Source organism: Diospyros lotus, chromosome 10 (assembly GCF_014633365.1).
Source record: "Diospyros lotus cultivar Yz01 chromosome 10, ASM1463336v1, whole genome shotgun sequence".
Taxonomy (NCBI): domain Eukaryota; kingdom Viridiplantae; phylum Streptophyta; class Magnoliopsida; order Ericales; family Ebenaceae; genus Diospyros; species Diospyros lotus.
The window spans coordinates 20,445,105-20,469,423 of record NC_068347.1 but is presented as its reverse complement, the minus strand read 5'-3'; the positions used below and the strand labels follow the sequence as shown (position 1 = coordinate 20,469,423).

Genomic DNA, 24,319 nt, shown 5'->3' with positions numbered 1-24,319 from the left:
TTGGAGCGCCTTCTTTCTACAGCACAGAAAAAAAAAATTAAATAAATAAAAGGCCAGAAGAAATACCAGATAAAGAAATATCATATACAACTGCAACTTGGCTAGAATATTATAAATAAAGACAAACAAAGATGGAACGCTATGTGCTATGCAAGTGCATACACAATAAGTTTAATGTGTATGTGCAGAGGAATGAGTGTGTGTATGTCTTAATTATTGAAGTAATCAACCAGAAGGGATGAAAGAGTGAAAAAGCCACCAGAAAAGTAAATTTCTAGCCAAGCAAAGACATGAAAGAAAATTTCTACGATCAAATACTTGTGGTAAACAAAAAATACGGACAAGGAATAAAACCTGCAATTAAGGCAGTACAGCACTGGCCCTGAGTTCGAGCTAAGTATCTGTCATTACAACGCAGCAGACAATATTAGTTAAACTTTTATCCCTTCAAATTTGCAATCAGGTGCATGGTGGTATTGATATTGGAAAGACTTAAAGTTCCGTCCCTCACTGGGAAGGCACAACATATCAACCTACCAAAGAAACCTCAAAACTATGTTCTCAAACTAAGGAGAATAAAATCTAGAAAAACCTACATAAGAAAGCAATATGTCTGAATAAATAGATTATGCATAATAAATACATAAAATTAATTCAACATCAGTTGGCATTAGAAAGCTCCATCAAATATATGTACTAAAAAAGAACCCTTATCCCTCAGAACCTTAGGTGAAGATTGCTAATGAGGGCTCTCCAAGCCAGGACAACCAAGCAACCTTCCATTTCAGAATTCAGTTGCCAAATCGGTAACCATTTAGAAACGGTCATTAAACTAATAAGGAAAAGCAAACCACAAAAAATAATAGTAATCTGCACGTCCAGCATCAATTATCCATCAGCTGCAATTACCTTCAACCTACAAGTAGAATGCTCTCATGCATGTTCTTTATTTGTCATCCAGACAAAAATAGATCAGCTAAGAAAAAGGGACACTTTCAAAGGCACCGCCACATCTATGTTGTGTCTATGCCAACACCCATATGGATGCAAGGATGCTGAACGCTTCAAGCACACAAAACATTGTAATTACATTTTAATTGATGGATTAGTGGAACAATCTGTTGTAAGTGATGATTGATGTATTGATTCTTAACTAATAAGCTATGAAATATGTAGGCTTTAACTCCAAGAATAATGATTTTGTACTCTTTGCTGGACCAAACAGGTGGGCTGACTGCACAAATGCCCAATCTGCCCTTGGTGATTATTAAAACCAAAGCATGGACAGATTGGACATTTGCCCAGTCAGTCCATCAATTTGGCACACCAAAGAGGACTACCGATGGTGAACAGTCACCAGAAGGATCCCCAACGGGCCTTCACTGTGAGTTCCTGATGTGTGATGCCTTAGTCTAACATCTGGCTACAGCTCTTGAAGTCACCTCCCTCAAATCTATGTGTAATTCTTTGATTAAAGCTACTGAAAATCAACAAAAATGGAGGAACTCAGACTGTCAGTTTAGATCAGTTAGGCAGACAACAGAGAAGCCAGGTGCATTTGCTTTTCTTCTTTTGTTTTTTAATTTTCCTTTTCTTTTTACTCTTTCTATTACATTGAGAGACCTTTTGCATGCCTTCTGCAGACGGCCCTTCACTTTCCATCAATTTTTCTTTTGATTTTGATTCATTACAGCCTAGGCAAGTGCTTGTGGTGCTTGACACCTCAGCAGAGGTGGCCCCCTAGCAGTAGGCAAGGTGCTTCCCCAGCGCCTTTTGTCACCTAAAGCTCCTAGGCAAGCCAGGCACTTGTCATTGACTACACTGTTCTAACCATGAATACAATCTCCCCCCCCCCCCCCCCCCCCAAAAAAAAAAAAAAAATCACCATTTGAAACTACTGTTGTTCTGAACTTCTGAATAGGATGACCACTTATAAAAAAAATTCTTACAAACACCATGCTATACCTAGAGTATAAAGATTATTTCACAACACGATTTTCAAGAAAAGCAATTGTGCTAAAAACTCTTTTTCCAATACCCTAAAACAAAAGCAGCCAACATCTTACAGAAATTTTCTTTAGTATTAATTTCATTTCCTGTAATAAGTATATTCTTCATCGTGAATGATCATCCACCATGTAAATTGGGAAATTTGAAAGCATTTTGGCCAAGGGTTCAAAATTTTGAGATTTCCTTCCAAATCATCTGAACATCCAAGGGGTAAGTAGGAACATTCCCAAGAGTCCTTTTTCTTTTTGAAACATAACATTCCTAAAACTGGTTTCTATTCGTAGTGTCTGCACTGAGACAGCTATGATGCCTCAGGCATTCACAAATTGGAATCACTAAAGATTCAAAAATACACACCCCAACAACCGGATTCATACTTCTTTTATCCATTGCCAACCAACAATAACAGAAGCTCAAAATGTCAAAATGCTACCAGCCTCCAATGGAAATATCCCCATTAAATTTCCTAACTTGTATCTATTTCTAGAAATGAGGTTATCTGCAATCCTGTCAAAGTAGCTCCTCCTGAAGATCAGAGGTGAGACACACAACATTGTTCATGTAAGAAGAGGACCAATAGAAGCTCCTGGAAGGAGAGTTGGAGGACTGGAACAAGTAGTTACTAAAAGAGATAGAAGATGACCCAAAATAAAAAATAAATAAATAAAGAAAACTTGATGGAAGAATTTAGGTTTGATATTAAGTATGTGGGTCTTACAACATATTAACGCAATGGATAAAAATGAATGGAAAGCTAGAATTCATATAAATAATCCTCCAAAGAAGGGTAAAGGCTTGGACCACTTGGTATGTTGTTACTGAATAACCTAGAAGAAGCACCAAAAACTCAAGGTTTAACATCTCCATGATGTTTTACCACTTGGGCTAGCCATACATTGGCCCAAACATGGACAATGTACTGAATAAGTAAAATGGCATAGCATGCGCGGTTCTTCAAATGTTTCAAAATGTAGACAGTCTTTATATAGATTACTGTTTAAAGTAATTTTCTTTTAAGAGGTCAAACAAATAGCATAAATATAGATTATTTTTTTCGTCAAACTAATGATGCAAAAAGAACATTTCCCAGACCATAACCATCATTTTATTATATGTATGTTATGAGTCTAAAATCCCACTCCCTTAGATTTCAATTCCCATATTAGATTTATTTTCCCTCTTAAAAGAAAAAATTGAAGAAATAATTTCAGAAAAGAACTTTGAAACTGACATATGCTTAAAATTGGTTTAGAAACAAAATTGAATCTTGTTTTATAACTTCTGTAATCACCAGGATGTTAGTGTTTTGTAGGTACATGGGTAATTTTTCTCGTTGATGCTTCACAAATTAAGCTCAAAACTTGACAAACATGCTCATTCTCAATTTACTGCAAGAGAAAAAATGAACACTCACAACACTGAAGGTATTGGTTTATGTTCTAAGAGAACTTCTTCAGTAACAAGATGGAATGCATCTAAGAGCTTCAGACCAAAGGACCAATAAGAGTTCTAAAAGTTTCTGGAAGAAATAGCGTCTGTCCCAACTACATTAAAATCAACATTCAGATCCACATTATTCACAAGGTTTCTTGCATGAAAAGGTGAAGACGATGAGAAATTGAATCAGACTTTTATTCAATTAGTCTTACAATCCTTCACATACTTGGTCCCTATTTAACATGTACATAGAGAACAAAAATGGAAACATAAAATTAAACCCAAGTAATCAGCCCCAAAAAAATCAGCCTAAACCTTCCAAATATTGTGACCTCAATCTCAATCTCTTACCACAATCTCCTCCAAATCCTCTTCAAATCATTCAGGATTTCAACACTCCCCCTCAAATTGGATCATAGATGTTGATCATGTCCAACTTACAGATAAACTCTTCAAGGCTAGATTTCTGTAACCCCTTAGTGAATATATTTGCCAATTGTTCTCTAGTAGGAATATAGGTCATACAGATTGTCCATTTCTCAATTTTCTCCTTTATAAAATGTCTATCAACTTCTATATGTTTAGTCCTGTCGTACTGAACAGGATTATGGAAAATACTGATAGCAGCTTTGTTGTTGCAGTAGAGTTTGATGGGGAACTCTACTATGATATGTAGTTCCTCCAAAAGCTTTTGTAACCATAACCCTTCACACATCCCTTGTGCGACAACTCTGAATTCAGCTTCAACACTACTTCTGGCTACCACATTCTATTTCTTACTTCTCCATGTTACTAGATTTCCCCAAACGTAGGTACAGTAGCTGGTAGTAGATCTTTTGTCTTCTGCTGAGCCTGCCCAATCTGCATCTGTATAGATCTCTATCTTCTTACTGTCTCCTTTCTTAAAGAATAGATCTCGCCCTGGTGAGTCTTTCAGATATCTAAGAATCTTATACACTGCTTCTAGGTGACTCTCCTTTGGTGAATGCATATGCTGACTGACAACACTTATAGCAAAAGCAATGTCAAGTCTAGTATGAGATAGGTAGATCAATCTCTTTCTCTATCCACAGGTTTTCCAATGTCTTCCATGCTTTTCCCAGCCTCAATCAGGGTATTGCTTGGCTTGCAACCAAGCATACCAGTCTCACTCAAAAGGACAAGAACGTATTTTCTTTGAGACACTAATTCCCTTTTTTGATCTAGTGACTTCCATTCCCAGAAAATATCGCATTTGACCTAGGTTTTTTGCCTCAAACTCTGTGGCTAAGACCTTCTTCAACCTCTCCACCTCTCCTATGTTATCTCCAGTGAGTATGATGTCATCGACATACACAGTCAAAATGGTTTTCCTTCCATCATTGGATAGTTTGAAGAACATAGTATGATTTGACTGCCCCTATTGATATCCTTGATTCTTAATTACTTTCGCAAATCTACCAAACCACGCTCTTGGTGATTGCTTGAGCCCATATAGAGATTTCTTCAACCTACATACTCTAGTTTCTTTTCCCTCCTTGTAAAATCCTAGTGGTAGAGTGTCATGAATAGTTCTTCCTCTAGCTCACCATTCAGAAAAGCATTCTTGATGTCAAACTGATGGAGTGGCCAGTCCAAGTTTGCTGCCAAGGACAAGAGAACTCGTATAGTATTCAGCTTGGCTACTGGTGCAAATGTTTCGATGTAGTCAATACCATATGTTTGAGTGAACCCCTTTGCAACTAGGCGGGCTTTGTACTGCTCTACTGTGCCATCCGCCTTGTACTTTACCGTGAACACCCACTTACAGCCCACTAGTTTCTTCCCCCGTGGCAACATCATCACCTCCCAAGTTCCATTTTTTTCTAATGCCCTTATTTCTTCCATCACTGCTTCTCTCCATTTTGGAATCTCCAAGGCTTCTTGAATATTCTTAGGAATCTGGAATCTGTCAAGGTTAGACGTAAAAGCACGACACTTGGCAGAAAGGGCATTGTAAGATACAAATTTTGAGATAGGATGGAGATACATAAACGAGGTTGTTTTCTAAGAGCATGGGTAAGTCATCAAGATTTTTTACCTGATAAGGATTGGGTTTTGGCTCATGAGTGGTCGGAGCTATCACCGGTTCAAACTCTTTTGGTGCTTCAGATGCGAGTCTCATCGGGCTTTGATTTAGGTCTCCTTGAGTAGACAAGTAGCTCCCTGTCTATTTGTTTTCCCACATCTCCCCCTGAGTTCAAGATCCCTTCTACGTTGGACAAAGAAGGAGATGGTACATTATAAGGGGCAGGCTCAAAGATCGCAACATCAAAGTCGGTGTCTGAGGGTTGAGCTTCACTCAAGGACTCCCCCTGAAGCGAGTAGTAGGGAGTATGCTCAAAAACTGTAACATCCAGGCTAACATGTAATTTCTGTGAAATCAAATCAAGAGGGTATCGTGCAGACCTACCAACTCAAATTCGAAAAATTGAAATCACTCATGTTGAACCTCAAGCCCCACCTAACCGAGGCCTACTTCGTCTCAAGCTTCATTAGTGGCTTGAGTTAAGAACTAAGGTCCATGGTAAAGATGTTGCAGCCTAGGACCATTAAACAAGAAGTTGAGAGTGCTAAGCTGCAAGAGTTATCCGTGGAGACTCTAATGAGGAAGCAGAGGCCACAAGCAAGAGGGGTAAGCTTTAGTACATTGCAGCAAGGGAGTAAATGGTACATTAAGGAGGCAATTAAAGTCAACCAGGGCTTCAAGAGTTTGGCAGTCCCAACCTCTGTCACTCCTATGCAATCACGAGGAGGAAGGATTATGGAAGAGAGGAGGCAAGCCAGGCTATGCTTCCGATGTGGGGATTAGTGCAAGAGGCAATTGCTCTTGTTGGAAGGGGAAGAAGAAGTGGAAACAGGAGAGGAGGTGCTAGCAGATCCAAATGGAATTGAAGGAGAGGATAATGGAAAAATCTCCCCACACCCTATGGGGATTGACCGACAGCAAGATAGTCAAAGTGGAAGGAAAAGTGCAGGACTGTATGTTGATGATCCTGATTGACAATGGGAGTACCCACAGCTTCCTAGATGAGGGCACAACCATGAAGTTAAATTGCAAACTCATTGGCACACAACCCTTGTCGGTGATTGTAGCAAATAGCAACAAGGTCATGAGTAAATCAGCATGTGCTGGCTTTTGTTGGGAGATGCATGGAAAGGAGTTTGAAGCTAATTTAAGGTTGTTGAAACTAGGAGGCTATGACATGGTTTCGGGGGTGGACTGGATGAATAACGTGATCATTATTAGCTTTGACGTCAACAAGGTGGAGGTGAGATTTCAAAAGGAGGGTAGGAAAATGACCCTCACTGACAATAAGGAGACAGGGGCATGAAAGATGATCACGGGAAAAAAGCTTTAGAAAATATTCACGTTGGAAACATCACAAAGATATTCTGAAAATAAAATAACAATTTACACAAAGGAGGACTCAAGTAATATGGCTTGAAAAATAGGAGATGAAAAGATAAAATGATAAGGTGATTTGGAGTTTGAAAAAATAGGAAATGAAATGATAAAGTGATGAGGTGATTTAGAGATTAAAAAATTCCAAGAGTAAAGGGATAAAGACAGCAACAAATAAGGCAACAAAATAATCCAAAATATCTTAGCAATTTTTTAAATTCTTCTTGTTGTATTTTATCTTCAAAACATATTCAAATATGTTCCTAGAATATAGAAGATAACCTAGTTGTTGTGTATAAATACCATTTACTACTCGAGAATCAATCAAGTAAGCATTTACAATTTTCTCAACTTGTTTCATTTTTTCCTACATGATATCAAAGCCTCATTTCTTGAACCTTAATTTTTTTTTCCTGTTGCCATTTTTAGGATTTTTTTTTTTGTCATTACAACCTTCTTTGTTATTCAACGACTACCCTCAACTCTCTCCCTTTTCCCAGTCTTCATAGCTACATCTATTTGGCAGATATTGCCACTACCATGTCTACAGTTTCTAATGCAGTTATCCCAAATCCTTCAATCTTTCATTAGGTGATCAACCCACTAATTTCTCGAGTGATCTTCAATCTACTGAACATACACCTAGCTCTTATAGTGATCTTCATCCAATCAATTTAGCTTATCGACTCCATGGAAGGAATTATCTCCAATGGTCCCAAGTAGTCTCTACCTATCTAAAAGGGCGTGAAAAACTGTCTCACCTAACCAATAAGGATCCTAGTTCTACCAATCCAAGGTTTGGGGGATGGAAATGAAGAAGATGCCAAGATTATGTCATGGCTTTAGAACTCCATGTCACCAAAAATAAGTAAAAACTACATGTTTCTATCTTTTGCTCGTGACATTTGGGGAACACTCCACAAAAGCTATTCCATGAAGCAAGATGTAGCAATTTTCTATGAGCTTTAGACCGAGGCTGCTGCCATGAAGCAAGAAGGGATGAAAATGACTAATTATTACAATACACTTACAGGTATTTGATCTGAGATCGATCATTACCAAAATATGACAATGATCTGAAGATACTACAACACACCATGCATTTGTGGAGAGAGATCGAATCCTTAATTTTCTTGCTAGTCTTAACCTAGAGTATGACCAAGAGTGCAGATTTTGGGAAAGGATCCTATGCCTCCTATTGCAGAAGTATCAAAAACGCGCTAGGCGCTAGTCGGGCGCCTAGGCGGGGCTTAGGTGGCGACTAGGAAAAATGGTTGTTATGGTTGTTTTTTTTTTTTCCTAATGAACTATCTAATGAACTGGTATTAATGTATTATAGATAACAGCAAGCTTTCTGCCACCGCAAGCAGCAACAACTCAAGCTTGCTGCTTGTTGCAGCAGCAAACTTGCGTTGGCAACAAGCAGCAAGCTTGTTGCGCCTAGGCTCAAGCTTGCGTTGGCAGCAACGCAAGCTTGCTGCTGCAACAAGCAGCAAGTGTAGCGAGCAACATGCATAGAGGAGGAAGACGAGATCGAAGGTAGAGGAAGATGGATACATACCGGCCAAGAGACGAGATCGACGGCAGCGGCAGCGAACGATCAAGAGACGAGATCGGCGGCGAGAGAGAGAGAGAGACGACCCACAATGAACGACCAGAGAGAGGAAGGGAAAGAGGAAATAGAGAAAGGGAAGGGGGAAATAGATCGCCCCAAGCCGCACGCGACCCAGGCGGTTAGGCGCCGCCTCGACCGTCTAGGCGACGCCGTGGCCCGATTAATCGGACCCGGCGCCTAAGGTGCCGACCAACCTTTCTTCGCCGTGGTTAGTGGCCGCCTAACGCCTAGGTGGCTGCCTAGGCCGAATTTTCGAACACTGCTTGGGGTAAAATGGGCAGCAAGAAGGTGGAGAGAACTGAGGAGTACATGGAAAAAGAGAGTGAGGAAGTGGAGGATGGCACTCAATCAGTTGGTAGCTTCTCAAGTACTGCCATTGGTGCTGAGACTCCTGATGCCATTGATCTCCTAAAATAGCAGAATAAGGAATCTAAAGAGAAGGAACAAAGGATTGCATCGGGCACCTTGGCTTGGAACATCTCACATGTATGTCATTGGCACGGGCACACAAGACAAAGCAAAGGTAACATTCCAGCAAGAAGAGTTGGAGGATGGGGTTGTAAGGCTGACAGCACATCTGGAACCATTCTTAACGGCACTAAGGAAGAGGCGAATGGCTGAAATTAGTGTTGCAGCAAATCATATTGATGTTATCGTTGAGGAAAAAGAAAAGAGGAAGTGAGAGACAAGGGAAATAAAAGATAAGAACAAGAAAAGGCGCAGAAGAAACCAATGGGTGAAGATGGGTATTGGATAAAGAAACTATAGCTAGGAGATAATAAGTTTCTTGGGGACAAGAAACATTTCAAGGAGGGGAAATTGACATGTCCCTAGTAGGATTAGAAGGGTAATATTGTGATAGGGATATAATGAAGGGGTAATATTATAACAGGCTTATATTAGTTTGGTAGGAGCACATGAGTACTGGTAGAAATTAGTTAAGGAGCTAGCTATGCCTATAAAAAGTCCCATTGTAAGAGGAGATGGATATGCTTGAATTGATTAAATGAATTTCTAATTCTCTTTCTACAATTCTCTACAATCTCCCCCTCATTTTCTCTCTATTTCTCTCCCTCATTTCTCTCTACATTCTTTCCCCATTTATGTCCATTTCTTCCTCTCCAGCATTCTGTTCTTGATTCTATTCAACAGCTCCTTCCGATTGTCATTCCAATCCTAGGCTAAACCCTATGTTCATGACACGGGCTCAACTTGTGCGGACGTTTTTGAAGGGGCAAGGAAAGATAGCCCATTTAACTGTGAGCCGGTTCCCAAGGTCATAGATCCAAGATTTTCTACATGGGATGTCAAGGACTCTATGATAATGTCTTGGCTTTGGAGTTTAATGTAGCCTAAGGTGAGCAAAAATTATGTCTTTATCTACTGCCAAAGAGATTTGAGATACTATAAAGCATACTTACTCTAAGGTACAAGATGCTTTTGTAATTTTTGACATTAAGACAAAGAATTATAGTACAATGCAAGGATCTTTGACAGTCACTGAATATTACAATAAGATGACTGAATATTACAATAAGATGAATGGATATTGACTTGAATTGAATAATTATCAAGATATTAAAATGGTATGTAGTGAGGATGCAGTCACCCTTATTTCTATATTTGAGAGGGACAGAGTTGTGGAGTTTTTGGCTTATCTTAATGCTAAATATGACCAAGTGAGAGTGTAGGTCCTTGGAAGGGAAAAACTTCCCCTACTTAATGAGGTGTTTTCTATTATTCTTAGTGAGGAATTTAGAAAAATAGCTATGCTCAATGAGGTCAATCCTGAGGGATCTACTGTAATTTGAATAGAAAAGGACGAAGATGAAAATCAGACAGATAGAAATAGAGAGAGAGAAGGGAAGAAAAAATCAAGAGAGTGTCTGAAAAAAACCTCGATCAATACTCATTAATGATAGGACAACCACCTATTTATACAACTGAAACATCTTTCTAATAACCATTTAAGCATTACACATAACAACTAAAAGTAGCATCTATTTACTAAGCAAAGACAACAAAACTAATCAGTAACTCAAGGCTTCAACCGACTATAATTCCTTCAACATTCCCCCTCAATGTAGACTTCCTGATAGCAATAGAATTCAACTGCTTAGCCTCTTTTGAACTTGGTTCTGCTATTATAGGAGCATGGTTCTGCTATTATAGGAGCATGAACAGGAGACCATTGAAGCCCAAGCTTATTACACAGAAAAGAAAATCTGTCTCTTGGCAACTCTTTTGTGAAAATATCTGCTACTTGATACAAAGTAGGAACATACCTAATCTCAATATCTCCGTTTTCCACCTTCTCTCGAACAAAATGAACATCTATCGCAATATACTTTGTTCGAGAGTGAAATACTGGATTTTCTGCTATGCTCTTAGCTGCTAGGTTACCACACCACAAGACTGGAACATGGGACAAGGAATACCCCAACTCAGTGAAGAGAGATTTTAACCACATAATTTCTGTTACACCTTGTGCCATAGCTCGATACTCAGCTTCTCCTATTAAGCGAGCAACAACTGACTGCTTTCTTAAGCTCCATACCAACAAGTTTGAACCAAGAAACACACGAATACCACTTGTAGACTTTCTTGTTACCTTGCAGCCAGCATAGTCTGCATCGGTGTAAACTATCAAAGTTAAATCAGCTATATTAGGTATAAACAATAGTCCCAAGCCAATAGTACCTTTCAAATACCTAAGTAACCGTTTACAGGCTGTCCAATGTTGTATTTTAGGAGTAGATAGGAATTGACTCAGCTTATTCACCACAAATGAAATATCCGACTAAGTGTAGGTCAAGTATTGAAGTGAACCGATAATGGTTCTATATAGTGATGGGTTGGAGAAATTCTCACCTTTATCAGTAAAGGACATCCCCAAATTTATTGGTGTATCACATGGTTTGCAATCCTGCATATCAACCTTGTGCAACAAATCAATTGTATACTTAGATTGAGTAAGATACATTCCAGTCTTGTCCCTAAATGCCTCAAGCCCTAGGAAGTAATTAACCGAACCTAAGGTTTTGAGTGCAAAATAGGTGTCCAAATCATGTATGCAAGTCTTAAGAGCAGAAGGATCAGAACCGATGATTAGAATATCGTCCACATACACCAAAAGAAATAACACAGCCTTAAGAGTTCGTTTAATAAACAAGGATGCATCTGAAACTGATCGAATAAAACCCTAACTTTGTAAGGCTTGGCATAGCTTGGTGTACCAAGCTCTTGGAGCTTGCTTTAGTCCATAAAGGGACTTTTTAAGTTTGCAAACATAAGATGGAAACTGAGAATCAGTAAAACCTTCCGTCTGTGCCATATATACATCTTCGGTTAAATCTCCATTCAAGAAGGCATTGTTAATATCAACCTGTTGTATATCCCAACCAAATTTTACAGCTAAAGAAAAGAGAACTCTTATTGTTGGAGCCTTTACAACAAGGCTGAAAGTCTCTCCATAGTCTATACTGGGTGTTTGTAAGAAACCCTTAGCCACCAAACGAGCTTTGTATTTGAGAATAGACCCATCAGATTTGTACTTGACACGAAACACCCATTTACACCCAATAAGATTCATATCTGATGAGAAGGGAACCAAGTCCCAAGTGTAAATAGACTGTAAAACAGAAAATTCCTCCTACATAGCCTTAGCCCAGTGAGGATCTAAGAGAGCATCATGGACTAAGCTAGGTTCTAGGGTAGTTAACAGGACATGAGGAGAAGTAGCCAAAGACAGTTTAACTTGAGATCGAGTAAGCATAGGATGAACTGAAAGTGCTGGTGGAAGTTTATACTTAGGTACACAAGAAGATGGAGAAAGTGGAAAAGATGGAGATAGAGAAAACGATGAACAATGTCTAGAAGAGGATGAAGAAGAATGCTGAGGCACGGCTGGATTCTCCAAAGGCACTGGAGAAGTGTTAACTAAGCTACCATTACTAGTGTCAGATAAGGAAGAAACTAAGGGTTGTTGTACCCGAGGAACACTTCAAGAAAAAGAGGGAAGATAATGAAAAACTTCAGTTGAAGAAGGCCTGGCAAAGTTAGCCATAGATACTGAATTTCCAAACAACTGAAACAGATTAGGATAGAGATATTCATTGGGGTTAAATTGAACATGCCTTGAAACATACACTCTCCCCGAAAGATGTAAGCATTTATACCTTGCTTGATCATAGCTATACCCAATGAAAACACACTTAGCAGAATGGAAATCAAACATATGCTGATTATAAGGTCTAAGATAGGGAAAACAAGTGCATCCAAAAGGTTGAAGAGCAAAATAATTAGGCCGTTTATGATAGAGCTGCTCAAATGGACTTGAAAAATTAAGAACGGATGAAGGTAGAATATTAATGAGATAAACAACTGTGTGAAAAGCTACAACCAAAAAGGATAATGTCATTCGAGCATGAGCTAGCAAGGTTAATCCCATTTCAGCAATATGACGATATTTTCTCTCAGCTACACCATTTTGTTGGTGTGTATAAGGACATGAGAAACGAGGTTGAATACCACAAGTACAAAGATAGGATAAAAAGGCTTTAAACTCACCCCCATTGTCAATTTGTAAGACTTTCAACTTTGAGTTATACTGTAATTCAGCTAGCTTATGAAAGTTTACAAAGGTTTGGTTGGAGGGCATCAGATTTCAGTTTTAAAGGATAAAGCCATGAGTATCGTGTGTAAGCATCAACAAAGACAATATAGTAGCGATAACCCTCAACAAAAGTAACAGGTGCTGGACCCCAAACATCGGAATAAACTAATTCCAAAGGGTTTTTAAGTGTAATTGAACAACTAGAAAAAAAAAAAAGTTGATGTGATTTGCCAATCTTATAGGAATCACAAAAAGAAATAGCAGACTTTGGGCAAGAAACTTGAATTTTATTCAACACATGTTTTAGTACATGATAAGCAGGGTGCCCTAATTTGGCATGCCACTACTGTCCTACACAATCTGCTTGAGCTACATTTACACTCAAGGATAGATCTAGAGAAATTAGATTCTATCGACTTTTATTAGAAACAAAAGGAACAATGCCTGAGGTCTTGAAACAATGCTTGGCAGCAAGTCCTAAAGTCTCAAAAGAAATGATGGTTTGAGATGATTTGGGACAACAGAGTCAAAAGTTGACACCAACTGATAAAGACCATCTCTAAGGGTTCCTCGGAGTAACACCAGCTCGGAGTCCTTGTCCTTAATCAAACAAGAAGTAGAGTTAAACGCAGCAACTACATTATTATCTCTTGTAAGTTGTGAAACACTAAGAAGACTCTTTTTCATATGAGGAACGTGTAGAACATTAGGCAATGAAAGAACAAATTTAGGAGAAGCTTGTGTATGCAAATGAACAACACCAACATGAGAAATATGTAAGGCCTTACCATCACCAACAGTGTCCTTGATAAGGAGATGATAGAGATAAGTTGTTGAGATTAGTGGTAATATGATTGGTTGCACCAGAATCAACAAATCAAGGAGAATCAGCACGAGAGGAAAACTGAGAATAGTTATCAGTTGGTTGAGGCAGATAATTGTAAGAGGAGGTAGAACCTAGATCAGCCACAAAAACTTCATTAGACTCACTAGGACTAGCAAAATATGCATGTGGTTCTGTTTGAACCTGAAAACCACCTCCTCAGCCAAACTGATTATAGCCTTGAAATTGACCAGAACCTCGCTGAAAATTTCTATCAAAGCAGTGGTAACACTTGTCCATAAAATGACCAGGTTTGCCACATAACTGACAATAGATTCTCCTGCCACCAGATCAACCTCTACCTCAACCACCTTTATTCACATATCCTCCTCCACGAGACATATTTCCTCCTCTAGTTCCTCCTCTATTGTTATTAATTGAATCATTACCAGATCTAGAACCATAGGTTGCAACATTGGCATTAACAACAGAATCAAAATTCACAAACGAAGAATCAACTAAATTCTTAGAGGCTAAGCGTTGTTCATGCATAAGGAGAAGATATTGCACCTTTTCTAGATTGATCTCATCCATCTGATAAGTAATCAAACTTACTACTATGTCATATTCATGATCCAGACCATTCAAGATAGACAACAGTAAATCCTTGTCACCTAGAAGTTCACCAATTGCAGCTAATGCATGTGCAATGGTCTTAATTCGTAGAATATAATCATTAACAGAAAGAGAATTTATTTTAACTGACCGCAATTGTTGTTTCAATTGAAACGACTTTGCAACGGTCTGCTACGAATACAAAGCTTCAAGTGAAGACCATATCTCCTTCGAAGTCTCACAATGTATCACCTAAGTGAGAACTTCCTTGTCCATCGTCAAGAATAACCAGCCAAGAAACAGTTGGTCAGAACGAATCCATGTCATGTGTGTAGGATTCAAAGTTTCTGGATCTGAACCTTTTGCATTAGAATTTGGATTCAGAATGTACTATGAAGGAGTCTAAGACTCATTCATGAACAAAAGAAGATCGAAGGCTCGAATAGTAGCTAGAACTTGTGCTTTCCAAAACAAGTAATTATCAGTGTTGAGTTTAATCGGAACGAAACTTAAAGATTTCGCAACCGATGGAAAATCAATTTCCGAATCGGAGGAACAATTTGATCGAGGCAAAGATGAGGCACTAGAATCACGAACAACAGCCATTGACGTTGGTCGTGCCTCTGATACCATGTAATTTGAATAGAAAATGACGAAAATGAAAATCAGACAAAGAGAGAGAGAGAGAAAGAACAAATCAAGAAACTGTCTGAAAAATACCTCGATCAATACTCATTAATGATAAGAGAACCACCTATTTATACAACTGAAACATCTTTCTAATAACCATTTAAGCATAACACATAATAGCTAAAAGTAGCAGCTATTTACTAAACAGCGACAACAAAACTAATCAATAACTCAAGGCTTCAACCGGGTTTAATTCCTTCAACATCTACAATGGTGACTAATAAGATGGATGGCTCTCGATTCAAGTCACAGTAGGGCAGGAATGATTCTAATTCTAGACCACAAAATTGGGAAAATTTGTGGTGTTCTTTTCGCAAAAAACCCAGGCATACCGAGGAAACTTATTTTAAGTTGCATGGAAAAGAGGTAGTGCTGAACAAGATGGGAGGTTTGAGGAATATACAGTCTAGGAATCAAGCACAAGCTTATAATGCAACTAAGGAGGAAGAAACCATTACTAAGAAGGCAGATCCAGTTAACATGGCTGACCAACTGAACGCTGATGAAATCAATAAGCTGAAAAGCTTTTTGAGAACCATTCAAGATGGCACTTGCTCCATGGCTCAAGCAAGTATTTATTTTCATTCTAAATCCCTTACTGCCTCACATACTATTAGGAATAATTTATAGATTCTAGACTCAGAAGCTACTAACTATATGACCTATGATTTAAATGTGTTTGAATCCTATAAACCAATGAGCAGTTCCAACAAGATAACAAAAGCCAATGGTGATGCAATCCCTATAACCGATTTGGTGAGAGTTCCATATCAAATTCTAGAATCTGACAAAAAATTAACAAAAATATATAAATAAAAAAGATAACCAAACAATGTATATAAGAAGTCTGGAAAAATCTCAAAGATAATTTTTTTTTTAATTATGTTCAAACAAAGAACTTTGGGATATATGTCACGGTGACCTTTCCAACTACAAAGAGGAGAGAAATTGAGAAGGGAGAGAAATTTAGAAGGCAGCTTATAGCAATAGCCTGAACAAAGAACAATAGCAACGACTCAATGGTGATATTTCTCTTTTCTTCCCTATTTTGCTTCTATTTGACTCTTTGTTTTTGACTTGTAAGTGCTTTTTGTGTGCCTCTTTTGATTTTGTCTCAATTCTTCTTTTTCTTTTTTACACCTAGGTGAGTGCCTTCAATACCTGTCACGTTATCTGAGGCTCTTGTCTAGGCACCACCTGATTGAAGTCACCTCACCTGGAGGAGACAAGGCATTTTCGTGGTTCCTCTAGGAGCCCAAGCACGAAGCACCTAGCAAGCTTTGACTACACTGGGTCTACTGCCCATGTACAAATCAAAGTCAAGCATACAGCAATGTATTTAAACATATTAAGGATATTTTTCAAGCTTAATAACGTCAGACAGACTCTTAGAGGTGGAACCCCTATTTCTATCATAAAAGAATTGGCTTGTATGGACTTTAATAAAAACTGGTCCAATTACAACTCTAATAGATGTTCTGGTTATAATTATGAATGCTGTATCATACAAACTATTATTGGCTAATGTTTATGTTGGACGGAATTAAGAAGCCGAAGACAAGAAGACTTTCAGCTAAAGAAGGAGTCTAGTAGATATAGATAAATTAGAGTAGATAATGTTAAATTTATATAGTGTAAATCTTGTTGCAAAGCTAGATTTAATTCCTAAGTTTTAGGAGATAGCTTTCCTATTTTTTACGAGATAGATATTCTAAATCTTCTCCTATTTTCTAGGAGGAAGAATAGGATCCTAAGCTGTATATAAACACCTCTCGTGAGTTTAATCAAATTATTCAAGTCTTTAATCTTTCTAAGACTTGCTTCATGGTATCAAAGCATTGTTCCGATTTTCTATAACCAGCATTTCATTAGCTGCAATCGAGAACATGGCAAATCATCATCAGAATCCTACTCTAACTGAGGCATCGGCCACAAGCTCTCCGAGTGTTCTTCCTCATCTTCCTTCTGCAGCGAGTTATTCCAACAGTCCGATTGATCACCATCCACTACAAATCACTCACCATAAACTAAATGGGAGTAAGTGGTCTCAATCTGTGATGTTGGTTATCAAAGGGAAAGGAAAATCTTAACCACTTAACTGGGTCTATTCCTTCTCCATCAACAACAGCAGCTACACATGGTGTTTGGGAGGCTGAAAATTCCACCATAAAATGCCTGGTTAATAAACTCAATGGAGCCTAAGATTGGTAGGGCTTATCTATTTTATAAAACTGCAAAAGAGGTGTGGGATTCGGTCCAAGAGATGTACTCGGACTTGGAGAATTCATCCCAATGCTTTGAGATCCGATCTACCATCAGAACAACTCGCCAAGGTATTTTAACTGTTATCGATTATTTTAATCTTCTGATTGAGCTATGGAATGAGATAGATCTTTTCTACACTGTTAATTTGAAGTGTTCAAAAGATAGTGATCTATACAATAAAATGATTGAAAAGGATAGGGTGTTTGATTTTCTCCATGGGTTGAATCCAGAGTTGGATGAAGTTAGAGGAAGAATATTGGGGACAAAGCCCTTGCCCTCCCTCAAGGAGACTTTTTCGAAAGTAAGAAAGGAAGAGAACAGGCGCAGGGTGATGTTAAATTAGCAAAGTGAAGTTGCTATGACCAACCAAAACTCAGCTCTTGCTACATTTACACGAGAGGAATCTCTACCAAAGAATCCAGGAAGGGACAAACAATGGTGTGACCACTGCAAGAAGCCTTACCATACCAAGGAGACTTGCTGGAAACTCTATGGCAAACCAGCCAACTGGAAACCACGAAATAAGAAGGAATCTGCACGATCAACTTATGTAGCAGAAGTCCCAACAGAAGCTAGAAAAAATACCAATTTAAATCTGACCGAGGATCAGATTCAAGCCTTGTATAGGCTCTTTAACCAAGGTACAACATCCTCAGCCCTCCTAAGGCATCTACTGCAATTCAAGGTAATTTTTCCTACTCTTTAGTTTCAAAAAGGCTTCCTAAGAATGTTTGGATAGTAGACACCGGTGCATCCGATCATATGGCTAGTTCAGCTTCTTACATGACAGAATATATACCATGTACTACCTCTATTGAGATCTCTATAGCCAATGGAACTACTTCTCCTGTTATGGGGTTTGGGACTATTTGTATTTCTGGACTAAAATTGAAATCAGTCCTGCATGTGCCTGGTTTACAATGCAATTTATTATCAGTCCATGAGATTACCCGAGATATGAATTGTTATGTCACTTTCTTCCCTTCATATTACTTGTTTCAGGACCAAACCTCGGGGAGAATGAATGGCAATGCTAGGACAAGAGACGGCTTATACTACTTCATAGAGGATACCTCAATTTCTGTAGCAAATAAGGCTGGTTTAACAGCCACTACTAATGCCAAAATTCTTTTATGGCATAAAAGATTAGGACATCCAAGTTTTCCCTACTTACAGTTTTTGTACCCTCAGTTTTTCATCAATAAAAATCAGAATTTTGCATGTGAGCAGTGTACTCTTGCTAAACAAACCCGAGCCTCCCATCCTATTCAATCTTATAAGCCATCTACTCCTTTTCATTTAATTCACAGCGATATTTGGGGACCATCTAAACACCTAAATATTTCCATTTCTCGATGGTTTATTACGTTCATTGATGATCACACTAGGGCTTGTTGGGTCTACCTAATGCAAAAAAAATCAAAAGTCAATTTTATCTTCAAGAAATTTCATAAACTGATCTTGAATATGTTTCAAACCTCCATTCATATCCTTCGAACCAATAATGGTCAAGAATATTTCTCTCATGACCTTCCAAACTATCTCTCAAAACATGGTATTTATCATCAAAGTTCATGCCCTTATACGCCACAACAAAATGGCATTGCAGAAAGAAAAAATAGGCACATCTTAGAGGTGGCCCGAGCAATGATGTTTACTACAAATGTTCCCTATTTTTACTAGGGAGAAGCTGTGCTTATAGCAGCTTATTTAATTAACCGCCTCCCCTCCAAACCCTTGGGTTTTAAAACTCCTCTTGATCTTCTTTGTCAGTACTTCTCAAATATTGTGTTCCCTAATTCTATTTCTCCTAAGATCTTTGGCTGTGTTGTGTACATGCACAACCACAGTCCTTCCCGTACCAAACTTGACCCAAAGGCCATCAAATGCATTTTTATTAGGTATTCTCCTTCCCAAAAAGGTTATAAGTGTTATTGTCCTAACACTCAGAAGACCTTTGTGACCACCGATGCTACATTTTATGAAGATCTCTCCTTTTACCAATCATCTGGTATTCCTACTGTCAATCAGCCCTCTCCTTCCCACTTACTCTCCATTGATCATCTGCTGTCAGTATGCTCTCAAGGGGGAGAATTACCACCTAAGAACATACTAGCAGAACAATCTCAGTCATCACCTATGCCGAATGCAGCCATCTTTCCTAAACCGATGTCCTATTCTGATGCTGATAATCCACCGCCTAGCTTAAGGGCTGATAATCCTTTATTGGTGTACTCAAGATGTCCTCAGCCTAAACATTGCCAATCATCACTTCCAGAAGATGGTCAACAAACTGGTTCATCAGAGGACAACTTACAAAGGGATGAGACAGAAATTGACCAGCCGCGCAGTGACCAGCTTGCCAGTGGCCAAGATGATCTTGATTGGGATATGTCAATTGCTCTAAGGAAGGGGGTAAGATCATGTGTAAAGTACCCCATGATTAATCATCTGTCTTATTCTAAATTGTCTCCCCAGTTCAAAGGTTTTGTGGCACAAATTGACAGCATCCGAGTACCAAAAAATGTTCAAGAAGCTATGAGTGATCCTAAATGGAAGAATGTTGTTATGGAGGAAAAGAATGCTCTTATAAAAAACAATACTTCGGACGTTGTTACATTACCTGCTAACCAGAAAATAGTAGGATGCAGATGGGTTTTTTCAGTGAAACACAATGCTGATGGAAGTGTGGAACGATACAAGGCCAGGCTGGTAGCCCAAGGTTTCACACAAACCTATGGGATTAACTATGAAGAAACCTTTGCTCTAGTGGCAAAGCTTAATTCTATTCGGGTACTAATCTCTCTTGCTGTTAATTTGGACTGGTCCCTGTTTCAATTTGACATTAAAAATATTTTTTTAAATGGTGAGTTGGATGAGGATATTTACATGAAGATGCCTCTTGATTTTGAACAAGGTGCTGGTTATGATACAATGTGCAAGCTGAAGAAATCTTTATATGGACTTAAACAATCCCCACGAGCATGGTTCAAGAAGTTTAGTATGACTCTAAACCTGGTAGGATATAAGCAAGGGCAAGCTAATCATACCTTGTTTATAAAACACACGGCAAGAGGAAAGAAAGTTATATTAATTGTGTATGTTGATGATATTATTGTGATAGGAGATGTTTTGCAAGAAATTGAGAGCTTAAAACAGCAATTAAGGGCAGAATTTGAGGTAAAAGATCTAGGAATCATGAGGTATTTCCTAGGAATGGAGGTTGCTAGGAGCAAGGAAAGTCTTTTCATCTCACAACGAAAGTATACTTTAGATTTACTGAAGGATATAGGTATGATGGGATGCAGGCCAGCTGGAACTCCCTTGGAGAAGGGCTGGAAAAATGATGAGGAAGGAAAGGATATTCCGATAGACAAGGAAAGGTACCAACGATTGGTTGGAAGGCTCATATATTTGTCACTAACAAGACCCAACATAGCCTATGCAGTCAGTGTGGTAAGTCAGTATATGCACTCTCCTACTCAAAAACATTTACAAGTAATGTTTCATGTTCTTAGGTATTTAAAATGAACACCTAGAAAAAGCCTATTATTCCGAAAGACCAATGAAAGAGGGATAGAAGGCTTTGTGGGTGCTGACTAGGCAGGATCTCGTGAGGATAGTAGGTCAACCTCAGGCTATTGTACTAAGCTATGGGGGAATGTGGTGACGTGGAAAAGCAGAAAACAATCAGTGGTGGCTCGCAATAGTGCTGAAGCTGAATTCAGAGCCATAGCCCGTGGAATTTGTGAAATAATTTGGTTGAAAAGATTGATGGGAGATTTAGGGATACCCTTAACTCAACCAACCAAGGTTTATAGTGATAGCAAATCAGCTATCAGCATTTGTAAAGAATCCAGTACAGCATGACTGAATGAAGCACGTGAGAATAGACCGAAGTTTCATAAAGAGAGAGATAGAAGAAGGGATCAATTTGTTCTATATTCCTACAAAAAACCAGATACCTGATGTTCTCACAAAGGTTGTTGCAAGACCGAGCATTGAAGAATTAATTGGCAAGCTGAGAATGACGTGCATCTATTTACCAACTTGAGGGGAAGTGTTGGACAGAATTAAGAAATCGAAGACAAGAAGACTTTCAGCTAAAGAAGGAATCTAGTAGATATAGATAAATTAGAGTAAATAATTTTAAATTTATATAGTGTAAATCTTGTTGCAAAGCTAGATTTAATTCCTAAGTTTTAGGAGATAGCTTTCCTATTTTTTAGGAGATAGATATTCTAAATCTTCTCCTATTTTCTAGGAGGAAGAATAGGATCCTAAGCTGTATATAAACACCTCTCGTGAGTTTAATCAAATTATTCAAGTCTTTAATCTTTCTAAGACTTGCTTCAGTTTATACTTTATAGTATGGTAGATTAGTAATAGAAAAAAGGGTACAAACTTAAGTATATTATGTACCAATTTGCACACTAGTTTGCATCAGCCAATGAAAATTTTGAGAAGATATATGCTTGATGAAATTTTTGAGATTGAACATATTTGTACCAGATATTTTTATGATTTTTTAAAATTAGATTTAGAACATGTCAACTAAAAATTTCACAAATGTTTAATATTATTATCTCTATTATATGTATGTGTGTGTATGCTTTATTTTTGACAAAATTAATCTTTTAAATTTAATTTTTAATAGTTGAAAATATTAAAATTTCTTTACCAATGTTAAGAAAGGGCCAGATTTTAATAAAAACCTCTAAATCATAAGCTAAAGTGGATCAAGATTAATTAATGAGTACAAAGAAAGGCATTCAAAATATCTGTATTCATATTCTGGAAATGAATAATTAACGCTTCAACATTTAAATCATATAATCAAAAAGCATATGTTCAATCAAAAGGGCACCCCTAATACATGAGAGTCGAGGAAGGTTGTTCCTGTATGCAACCTTATCCTTACTTTGCAAATAGGTTGTTATTACCGCTTGAACTTGTGACCTTCCCAAAATTCAATAGCATTGTTAAATCAAGCAAAAGAGAAATAGTATTCTTAAATCATTATAAAATAATTTAATATTGTAACAATAGTAAAAATAAATAGTATTATTTTAAGTAGGTTAATTTTATAAATATATATATGTTTCAAAAACAAAGTAGATATAAAGATAAAATCAAAACTGCACGTCAAAAATTGCCAGTATTGGTACATTCCACATTAATAAGAAAAACGATAAGCTGTCAACTGCAAAATGGACAACTATGATTCTGATCAGGTAAAAATGAGGTGTGTTTCTTAACTGCAAATTCAAATTCTAGACATTATGAAAACAACAAGCTACAGGTAGAAAATGTGTACCATTTGCACTAGTCTTCATTAATACTAAACCCAGCCAACTTTGAACCATTCAAAGAATTTCTTCCCCTCTAGCTTGTTTGATTTCTATGTGTCAGTTTAAGCAACAATTAATATAAAGTTTCTTACTAATCAATATAGAAAATTCATGAATACCGTCACAAACCACTTATGTGACAATTCATAACTATATTCTTAAGTTGATTATGTGGTATCTATCATCAATCACTATTCCAGTAAAATCTTATATGATGTATTAGAAAGTCCTGAATAGGCAAGACCATACAATCTGTTTCAATGTACTGTTGAGATAACACATTGCATAAGTACCAATCTCAATTAGCAATTATAGCGTTCAAAGTGAGCAATAAACAGAACAGAGCCACACACATAACGAGCAAGTTCAATCAAATCTAGAAAGAAGGGAAACTTAAACCTTTCCGGTCATCCGTCGCATCATGGTACTCGGGCTCCTCCTCATCCTCCGCTGCAGATGCCACAGAAACTACAGGCTCAGCACCACCATTTCCACCATCTTTCTCATCAGGATATCTCACGACCACCACAGGACAAACGCAGTGGCGGACGCAGTAATCGCTCACGCTGCCGAGGCGACCGTTGTTCCCTCGCTTCGTGGCACCAAACCCTCGGCTCCCCATAATCACTGCACTCAACCCTAGCCTCTCGACCTCCAAGCACAGCCTCTCCTTCATGTCGTGGTCCTTCACGATATGAATCTTGAACGGAATCTGAGCCTCGACTAGCGGCTGCGCGACGTCCGAGGCCTTGGTGGTGGTGAAGGTATCAAAATCGTCCTCGAGCTTCTGCTGAGACTCCTCGTCAGTGTCGTCGACGATGGAGAGATCGACGGAGCCCCAGTCAGCGCCGTAGAGGACAGAGGTAGGACGGACGTGGACGAGGATCACGGCGTCCCCGGGGCGGAGATAGTGGTGGACCGCCCATTTGACGGCGAATGCACTCTCGTCGCTGAGGTCGACGGCAATTCCGATCCGGCGCTGGGCGGCGGCGGTGGGGGTGGCGCCAGCGGTGGGGGTGGAAGGCGTGAAGCGAGGGGGAGAGGACTTGACTTTGATGGCGGCGAGAGGCGGGAGGTCAGTTTCCGGCGGGTTTTGCTGCGGCTGCATAGCGGCGAGCGAGAATTAAGGGTTTCCTGTTCACCGTCGGGATCGTTGACTGTGCTGTGTTGAGGATTTTGCGTAGCTGTCGTAATTGATAATTCTCTCCGATGGTCTATGGGACTGCGAAAACGAGGACTTCGATTCTCTTTGGCGGCGACTGGCGACAACCCAGCGCATGGGTTTGGCATATTCCCTTTCGGAGCAAATGGGCCAAGGTATTCGTGGGTTGGGCCGAAGTGTAAACTGTTAATCAAGCCCATCTCTAACCTCGCCGCTGGGCTGATCCATAATTCCAATTATAGCCCACATCAACTCGCACCAGAGATTTTGAAATTTTTTATAGCTTTATGTATATATTATTTAATTTTATAA

The 24,319-nt window shown here is 38.6% G+C and overlaps 1 protein-coding gene across 1 annotated transcript; it reads right to left on the bottom strand.

Annotated features, from left to right (window-relative positions):
• Positions 1–354: 354 nt before the first annotated feature.
• LOC127811627 (universal stress protein PHOS32-like) lies at positions 355–24,113 on the bottom strand. Its single transcript, XM_052351652.1, has 2 exons — positions 23,245–24,113; positions 355–401 (listed from the first exon to the last, which is right to left on the bottom strand). Exons 1-2 carry the CDS (start codon positions 23,951–23,953, stop codon positions 394–396), a joined length of 717 nt encoding a protein of 238 aa, XP_052207612.1. The 5' UTR covers positions 23,954–24,113; the 3' UTR covers positions 355–393.
• Between the last annotated feature and the right edge of the window lie 206 nt (positions 24,114–24,319).